Below are 9,559 nucleotides of genomic sequence, written 5' to 3'. Positions count from 1 at the left end.
TTTAAAGTTGATGTATTGATTCGAAAGAATGTGTTGTATGTATGTGTTTACTTTTTCGAAATTTACTCTTCTTTGGTAAAAAATAAATCAGCACTTGGTATTAAGATTTGTCTGTAAACAATATTTATATATGTATATGTAAGTGAATTTATAAGTATGTAGTAAAAAATATTTTGATTTTCACGTCTTTTAAAGTATTGCAAAAGTTTAACTCATATTTAACTAATTTTAGTAGCAACTGGAAACTTATAATTAATTACAATTATTACATAAAAATACTTGCGTACATTCACTAATACATACATATATATTTAGTATAATTTAATTTTATACTACTCATAAACTAATTTTAATGTAAATGTACAAGTACAACTTACGAATTTAAGTACTTAAACTATATTGGAAAATGTAAATTTCAATTAGGAATATTTACGCTACTTTGATGATGAAATCAGTGTTGTAAAAGAAAAAGTGTACCGAGAACGCGTTCCCAAAAAAGAGCCAAAGGGGAACAAAAGTATTGAGAGCAGTTTGAACGGGAAAAAAATGGGAACAAAAGGTTCGGGAACGTTTCCGCAAAGAACGAAATGCAAACAAAACTCTCGGGAAGAACATAATGAGAACGAAACTTACGTGAACCTTCACAATGAGAAATGGATGAGAAAGAAAGTATCATGAACATTTTCAAGGAGGATTAAATAAGAACAAAAGTCTGGGAACGTTCTGTTCGAGAACAAAACGAGAACAAATGTTTTGAGAACTCAACGTTAAGAATGAGAAGGGCGTCTGCGTGTTGAGATTTTTAATTCTAAGCCAAATGAAAGCTGGATAATTTCAACCCCAGTATCGCTTCTCATTAGGGTGAACTGTCCATATATGAAACAATTTTTCATTTTCTGTTACAGAAATGTTCGTGTCTTAAGTCTTTCGTTTATATTATTTACATAGCTATCTTTCAGTTCTTGTTTGATTAGTATTAATATTCAAACATTTTAAACTGATTTACGCTATTTGAACAATTTTGTTCTCACTTCTCGCTTTGTTCCCGTTCTCTGTCAGAAAGTTCCTTAGACTTTAGTTCCCAAGTTGTTCTTCGTCAGAATGCTCCTGGCCAAAACGTTCCGGAAGCTTTTGTTCCCATTTTGTTCTCTTTAAAATTTTTCCGTAAGTACTGTTCGCATTTTGTTCCCTTTGGGAATGTTCCGCAGGGTTTGCTTCTTATATGATTCCCATTGAGAACGTCCTCGACAGCTTTGTTCTCATTTCGGTTTTTGTTTTGAAGCGTTCTTGGGATTATATCTTCAATGAAATCAAGAAGAAAGTCTCTCGGCGCTTACAAAATATGTTGGTGTTTGGCCGAGCTTTCACTCCGATTTGTGGCATGCGCCTTGATGTTCTCACATAAAGGGGAGGGACCTACAGTTTTACGCCGACTCCGAACGGACAAGCTGTTTTTCATGGCAGAATACACTCGGAGCTTTGCCATTGCCTACCGAGGGGCGACCGCTATTAGAAAAAAAACTTTATTGTTTATTATTTTTTGATGTTGTTCGGAAACTGGGCTCGAGCCCAGCTAACCACTATACCGTAGCGGCGATTTTTATATATTAGGTTATCTAATTAAATGTTAAAAACAGAAAATGAAGAAATAAAAGTTGGCACGCTGACCTGTTCTAGAACCCGGGACCTACTGAATGGCAGTTTACAGTTCTGCCGGTTTGGCTACGGTGGTCACCTTACCGTCACTATTATATTTGATAATATTTATTTAAAATGAATTCAAGGAGGCATCACATACAACTAAGAAGAAGTACCTACTTTTCAATGAGCGCAAGAAGACAATTAAAAAAAATACGGTAAATAAAAAAAATTAACTTTTCTTAGAGACAAGCTTCTTGTTCCTATAGGTCCTATTTTTTTCTCCGTGTACATAAATTTATATAAAAGTCAGCTGAAAGGTGTTAAGTAACGGTTTTTTCTTCAACGCGCATTTTCCACAGCTGCAATTCATCAAGCAGCCCAGTGCGCCCCGTTTAATTGAAGACGATCAATAGCATTTCTTTTAATTATTGGGGGCTCAATTAACCGATGCTCCCTTCACAAAAGTTAATATAACTGAGAAAATTGTTTAAGCGATCTCTATTAACAGGGAGTACTGTACTACGAAAATAAAACCGTACTCCCCACATTCGACTGTGAATATTTCGCCATGGCCATAAATCAGTACGGGAATCAAAAGAGAAAGGCTTAGTTAAAAGCTTTGGATTTAGGACAAATTTGATTCTTTTCTCACACCGCTGGAACTTTACAAATAAATTGCATACCACCAATACAAAGAACTGAATTAAACAAGTCAAACAAGTCAAACATGTCAATAATGTGGTAACTAATTGATTACATATTACTAATTTTTTTTTTCCTACTAAAGAGTTTTCTTGTTAATTCAAATTGCAATAATTTTACTTTTATTACATAATTACTTTAGTAAGTAAGTATTTCAATTTTCCGTTTTCATCCAATAAACGCGAGCATGAGTACTTTTTACTTATTTGGTATTTGTTGAAGACAACATTTTTCATTTGTGTTAATGAATTTGGGGAAAAAATAAGCGTAAACCACAAACCAGCACTAACAATAACTACTTATATACATATGTAGTAGTGTAGCACATCCTTTTTGCCAGCCGTCATCAGCGATTGCAATCGGCTTACTCGATATATATATCTTCAATCGGATATGCAGTTTCTATAAATTTCTGGTAGAAGCGTTGAAATGCACGACTGCAAAAAAGTGTTAAGAAAAATAAAAGGCGAGCACAATTTAAGTGTTAAATTTTTTGATTACAATTACAACGTTTTTGTGTTCGAAGTCGAAAAACTTTCCAAGTACTTACCCAACAGCTTCAGCAACTGGTCGTGTAGATTCTGAACCTTTGAAGACATGGCATGCAAAACGTTGCACCGTTGGATGCTTCGTTATGAAGCCAATAAAACGATGATCGCGTGGATGAAATGCGCAGAATGAGACATTCTTCAGCGAATAGAAGTAATCGATGCAGGGTTTCTTGTCCTTCTTCTTAAAAAGAAAAGGAAGAAAAAAATACAAATTAATATTACACAATTTACACCAGCAGCACACAACTCATTGCACTTACATTTGGCCCGGAACGATCCACCATGCGCAGTCCCTGATCGGATACTTCCAGTATGCACACTTGTCCAGTTGGTGAATTGCCATATTCGCCCACAATTTTCCGTACAGCTTGGCACACCACACCAGTTCCCTTGTGAGCCAGTGTCTCCACCGAACCCAAATAACCGAGTAAATAACGCTCTTTCTTCACCTGCTGCACCGTGGGATCAAATTCATTGTAGTCCAAATCGACCGCATAGGCCGATGGGAAAATACCCTGTCTACCAGTGCGTAAATTTACACCCTCACACCACAGATCGTCAGCCTCTTTTTGTACGTAAATAGCATCGCCAATTTCAATTTCGATCTCATCATGATGACGTGGTATGAATTTGTGTAAGCCACGGTGTGTAGCTTCGAGCATTTCCAATTGGGCGAAGGGCACACCACCAAAAGGTTGAGGAAATGGTGATTGTGAAACGGGGGAAGTGATTTGTGGGGACATGCTTTTGAAATCATTCGGTGAATGCGCAGTGCTATGACCGCTATCCACATCACCCAAACTTTGCAAACGTTCCGAATCGGGACTAGAATCCTCATCGAGTAGGTAACCACATTTGAGTGTCAAAAATGAGCGTTGATTATTTCGTACTGTACCGTTATTGAGAAGGGCATTTGTGTTGCCAATAATTGTATTGCCTGCGAGCGTGTTGTTGTTGTCGTTCATTTGATTGCGTCCGTTGTTCATTTCGTCGGCCAACGATGACGTTTGACCATAACTACCACCTAAAAGATGCAGAATGGAAGCTGCAACGAATGCGTTCGAGGAGCACATTAAAAACTCACTACAAATAAGGAAAATTTACCAATTGGTGCAAATGATATTTGATGCAAAATTTTGTTGCAACGAAATGAAAAATGTCAAAAACGGAAGGTGACTAAGTAAAAGAGAGTAACATAAAAAACAATGTATTAACAGCTAAATACGAGTATTTATTTACACATTGTTCTCCGTTTTGAGCTAATTAACAATTTGTATACCTAAGTAGATTTGAGCACTAAATTATGTGCAAAACTTTATTTTCCTAAGCTTCGCTACGGCAAAGTCACAAATTTCGCTTGGGTGATTCACAAGGTGCTTTAACTAGTCATGTTTTCATAAATATCAGGGACCGTAATCATTATGAGTTTTATCAAAAAAATTAACTTTTAATCATTATTTTGAGATTTTAATACCTGCGATCAATCATAATAATCACATTTTGAGTTTTATATTTCTGATCAGAAATAATCATTATTTTTTGAGTTTTATTTTTTTTTTCATCAAAAATAATGATTATTCTTTGAGTTTTATTATTTTGATCGAAAATAAAACTTTTTTTATTTTATTTTTAACAAAACAGATTTTTTCCTTATTTTAATATAATTTTGTTTTATTCAAAAATTCAACTTAAAAGATAAAAACATATGAAATGTAAATGAAAAAAAAACATAAATAATTACTAATGTTTCAATTTTTAAACACGTATAACGAATTTTTTTAATATTATGTTGGTAATACTGTTCATCGACATATTGTATGACAAATGACATGTGTGACAGCATACTTTTTCATTTTCATACTGTGCTTTATCATTTTCATACTGTGTTTAGCATGCAGAATAAAAAATAAATTTAAAAAAAATAAAAATTTTCAACGCTGCACATTTTAGGCTATTTAAAAATTGAAGTTGCATATGAGAAAGTCAAATTTCGTGGATTTTCGCAACAATGTTGTCGATTTCCGGAAAAAAGGCGTTAAAATCCGAAACAAACCACGGAAGCGCCCTCTGGCGGCCCTCAAAAGAAAAAAATTAATGCCAGAAATGGATTCCTCGACCCCAAAAACCTCTAGACACATATTTTGGCTAATTTTCAATACAGCTGTTTCAACAGGTGAGCCACTTTTTGAAAAAAAACTAGATAAAAAAATCGTTGGCTCGAAAATCATTTTAGACCTATGGTTTCTTGGGCAAAAATGCTTGAAATGATCCAAATAATCATAATCGCGATGTGCCTCTGTTAATTTTTTTGGGCCCCCACAAATCGACCCGCCCTAATGTATATATGTACATATGCTAATGATTTGATGTTTTATATCATGTTCACAATTAAATTCAATCTACAAATTGGATAAACAAAAATAAGCAGTTTCATAGTTATGTACATCGGCACAGTGGTTCAAAGCTCATATTTAATGCTCAACAAATAATTGAACTGTAAAATGAAGAAAAATATCTATAATCGACTTTTGTTAGAACAAACTTAAAAAAATGGGAGCGCAAAAAATTCGAAGCGAGTTCAAAAATAATTCGTAAGTCTCAATTAAAAACCTTTTTCATATTAAATGTGAGCTTTGAAGCACCATGAGAAACCACCATTATTAAACGGTCTTCATCTTCATTTACGAATAACACAAATCGCTAGCTTCTTACATTTCTTATTTTTGGGTATTTCCGGTAATTTTCGTCTACGTCGTTGTTGCAGCTGAGTTGCACCAATAGCAGCAGCTGTATTGGGCGAGAGCAATAATTGATGACCCACAGTGCCATCACTGCCAGTTGTACTATTTCCAATAATAGTGCCACCGCCAGTGCCAGTACCAATACCAACGCCAACTAGACCACCGATTGCATCCTGATGGTTTAATGGATGATGGCGATGTGAATTGAAGGAGTCATTTGTGTCCAGCGATCCATCAGAAGAGAGTGATACAACTTTCAGACCATCGCCAATTTCATCATCCTCCACCTGACGTTGAAGCTTCGTCGACGATTCGCAGCAGAGTTCTCCACCGCCAGCATCTTCCTGATCGGAAGAATCACTTTTCGAAGATGGCGAATCCTCGAGATCATCATTGGGAATGAGGCTGAAGATTTGAAAAGCGTAAAGAACAAAATTTTGGTTGTTAATAGGAGAAAAATTTTGCCGGTGAGCGGATAGCCAAATTGTTTTTTTTTTTTGAGATTTCTTTGAGAAATTATTTAGTGTAATTGATTTTTCGCATGCGGAAGACACTCATATGCCACGCACAGACACAAGCACACATACAATTACGCACACCACGGCAGTGGACAGCACAAAATTGTATGTCAAAACACTTGCACACAAACGCACGCAGCCATGCACTCTGATGAGTCGTATCTACTATTTAAGCAGTACTTGTGGGGAGTTTTCATCAAGTGGCTCGGCATGTCCTGATTCTCGCATCCGCTGACACTTTAGGTAGATTGCATGCAATCTTTTTCTTTTTTGATTTTACATCTACATATTTACATAAGTAGTTGGCATACTTACGAGTAGAATGTGTGTGCATTATTTTTCTTTTGGCCAGAGCTTAGGTACGTCTGAATTTGATGTGGCTCAAAGATGGGCCTGTGGAATTCTTCAAATTCGCTGTCAGCCATTGTGCTCCGAAAGTGGTTGTGACTGGAGATTTTAGTGTGTGTCTGTGTGTGCGTGCTAAGCCACTGATGTATGCCAGCTGAAGTACTTCAAAAAAAAATATTTTTCACCAACAATTTGCAACACCCACGGAATAAGTACACCACACAGCACAACCGTATTAGGCAACGCGTATCGTTGTATATTCAAATATCCTTAATTAACTTTCAATTACTGCAATCCAATTTATTTGCAAACTGAAACTAAAATTTTTGCGAAAAAGCGATTTGTGTGCCCTCTTTGCCAAAGCAAATCAGGCGTCGAATGACTTTTTCACTCTTCGATCGATAATTTCCTTTTCGCTTTTGTTGGCTTGTCGCTCGGCTGATTTGGCTGCCACTTCGGTTGGGTCGTCGCAGAAAATGTCCATGGCAGAGACGGTGAGCGCCTTGAAAGTGACTTTGATGAGGCAAGCGAAAGGGGCTGTTGCAGTCCGAGCGGCGGGTGGTCGTATTTACCATGATAAAAACATAGCAAGGTATAACCGTTCTCTCAATTTGTCGGCCATGATTTTTTTTTGAAGTTTGCCAACATTTTAAAATCATATAAAAGTGAAAATAAAAAATTGAAATTGTTCGAAATTGTTGTTGCTTGAGATTGAAAATGAAAATGTGTGTGTGAGTTTGTGAGTAAATTTAAAAATTAAATTGTTTGGAAACGTCAAGAATTTTAAAAGTGACTCTCAGCGGTTCTACCTTACTATATTTTTATCATGGTATTTACTACGAGTACAGTACTCAGAGTACTGGGAAATTTAGCTGTCAAACTAATGTCCGAAAAAATATAAGGTTTATAGGAAAAGGTGGAGCAAAGCGGGTGCTGTAATGCAATCGTACCTACAGTTGTGTGTCAAGTTTTTTACGTTGCTGTTTTGGTTTACAGCAGTAACAGCAGTGTGTAACAGCCCCCGCCGCATATGTGGCATGTTTAAAGCTGGCTAAGCTCTCGCTGTTTGGGGTTGATTTGGGAAATTTAACTGTCATTCTTAAGGGTGTAAAACGTTAACAAAAGCAAGTAACTGAGTCAGGACATTTAGGTTTTACATTTGCTTTGTTTACAACAATGACAGATGAGCCAGTAAAGTGAAGCAAGAAGAGAGTGGCAAGTGGCAAATTATGTCGACGAGCAAAGAGCATGCGCATTGTGGAATCATGAATTACATACATACAATAAAATGTAATTATGAAAACGTCAGTTGATTTTAAATTAAATTAATTTGTATTTAACAACACTAATTTCAATAAACACAAAGATACGTAGTAGGTACGTAGATTAGCGTGCATCACTCTCCATACAAAAAGAAAGAAAGAAAAGAAAATCGGTAGATACCATGTTTCCATCGGAATTATAAAAATCTATTTTCGTTTGAGACCATAACTACAAAAATCGAATTATTTTAAATAAATAAAATTAGTTTTAAAAATGTTTTTTTTTCAAAAATCACCTCAGTAGATAGAAGACTTCAAGCTCGAAGGTCTGCTTAAAAATGTTAAAAAACTTTATCAACGGAATCAAGAGATTTATGGTAGTATTTTCAAATTGGACCAGCTCACGTAAATCTTAATATTCTTCCACAACATTTTGGCGCAAGTCTTAAAATATAATAAATTTTATAATGCCGTTGGAAAAAACCACAACCTTTTTTTAGCTCAGACACTCTAATGTACATATCTGTGTTCGTATGGAAAAGTAGCTTATGTCGAAAGGTTGGCTTTAGTATAATGCGGCAATCCCTTTATTTTTTAAACGGCAAGGAATTTTTTGATGAGACTTAATAAGAATATTGACTTGCTAGTATCGGAACTATTTCTTCCCCGTTTATTTGCCAAAAGTTGTTCAACGGCTTAGCGCTAGTTAGTCATTCGCAATCGTATGCTGCGAATGCCGATTTATACTAAAGCCAGCCTTTCGACATAAGCTACTTTTCCATATGAACACAGATATGTATATAAGTGTGTATGTGTGTAGTCCATTAGGATGCTTCATTCTCCATTTAACACGTTGGGTGCCGTGTAACAACAGGTTGGTCTCACAAGCCTCGTGGTGCCACCTTTGTGGTGCTTAATTGAGGCCATTAGGAAGAGTTTAGCCATCTCTTACTAAACTCATTGTATCGTTCGTGCTGCTTGGCCGGTATTTAGGTATGAGACAATTGTGGCACCATGCCTCGACTCCAGCGCTACCTAGCGAGACTGTTTTTCACACCTGCAGCATGCGTTTTCAATATCAAAATCGGACCATAAATACGGATTTTCTTTCACCGGTTACCAAGTCTAAGCTAGTGCGGGAATGCAAAGTGATAGTGTGTTCAGTGTCTCAGTCAACCACCGTTTTTCTTGTCTGGGTTTCCGGACTTACGAACATAGAAGGCAATGAGAAGGCCAGCTTAAATGAATCCGAAGCGGTGGCACTGGATAGCCCCCTTGGAATAGTCCAAAGAGATCAGATATACAGACGTGTAAGATATCGGGGAAAATATGGCATGTCTACAACAGGACGAAGACACGGGACCTGCTTAGCAGATCAAGATCAGAGATGTTTAGAATTTTAGCAACCAATACGGGGTACTGGCCCATAGGCAAACATGCAGAAAAAATAGGACGACCTCCTGATAGGATTTGCCGCAGCTGTCAACTAGAATATAGCAAAGAAAGTGTCCAGCATTTATCTTTGTTTATGTCCAGGCCTTTCAAATATTAGACATGAAACAATAGGCAAACACCTGGTAACAAATCTTAGCGACCAATCAGGAGCTACCATTAGCGAAATCGGTAGATTCATTAGAGAATCGAGATGGTTCGACTTAGAAGATGGGTTATTCGTAAAAAACATAATTGAAGTTTTTTAGTACTGCTTAGGGACTAATTTATACCTATCCCATTTGTCCATACATAGATACATACATACATACATATGTAGATATGAATTTAAATACATACATATA

At 36.3% G+C, this 9,559-nt stretch overlaps 1 protein-coding gene across 3 annotated transcripts; it reads right to left on the bottom strand.

Moving 5' to 3' along the window:
* Nucleotides 1-1,588: 1,588 nt before the first annotated feature.
* On the bottom strand, nt 1,589-7,012 carry LOC118747689 (JNK-interacting protein 1). 3 transcript variants are annotated; one of them, XM_036481760.1, is made up of 5 exons: nt 6,469-7,012; nt 5,607-6,040; nt 3,155-3,939; nt 2,894-3,072; nt 1,589-2,780 (listed from the first exon to the last, which is right to left on the bottom strand). In XM_036481760.1, exons 1-5 carry the CDS (start codon nt 6,576-6,578, stop codon nt 2,708-2,710), a joined length of 1,581 nt encoding a protein of 526 aa, XP_036337653.1. In that variant the 5' UTR covers nt 6,579-7,012; the 3' UTR covers nt 1,589-2,707. The 3 variants fall into 3 exon arrangements, with proteins under 3 accessions (XP_036337653.1, XP_036337652.1, XP_036337654.1); XM_036481759.1 differs by having other exon boundaries at nt 2,894-3,075; nt 6,469-7,009; XM_036481761.1 differs by having other exon boundaries at nt 2,894-3,075; nt 3,155-3,918; nt 6,469-7,009.
* Nucleotides 7,013-9,559: the final 2,547 nt, after the last annotated feature.

This window comes from Rhagoletis pomonella, unplaced genomic scaffold (genome assembly GCF_013731165.1).
Source record: "Rhagoletis pomonella isolate Grant_MI unplaced genomic scaffold, Rhpom_1.0 Rhpom_scaffold_00012, whole genome shotgun sequence".
Taxonomy (NCBI): Eukaryota; Metazoa; Arthropoda; class Insecta; order Diptera; family Tephritidae; genus Rhagoletis; species Rhagoletis pomonella.
Note: the sequence above shows the minus strand (reverse complement) of the source record. Positions and strands in the feature narration are given on the sequence as shown.

Bases quoted from the DNA above. Each gene is read 5' to 3' on its own strand.
- LOC118747689 (XM_036481759.1), bottom strand. From the start codon at position 6,578: ATGGCTGACAGCGAATTTGAAGAATTCCACAGGCCCATCTTTGAGCCA. The intron at 3,940-5,606 runs GTAAGAAGCTAG...CATTCGTTGCAG, and splicing joins AATACCCAAAAATAAGAAAT to CTTCCATTCTGCATCTTTTA. The intron at 2,781-2,893 runs GTAAGTACTTGG...ACTTTTTTGCAG, and splicing joins CCAGTTGCTGAAGCTGTTGG to TCGTGCATTTCAACGCTTCT.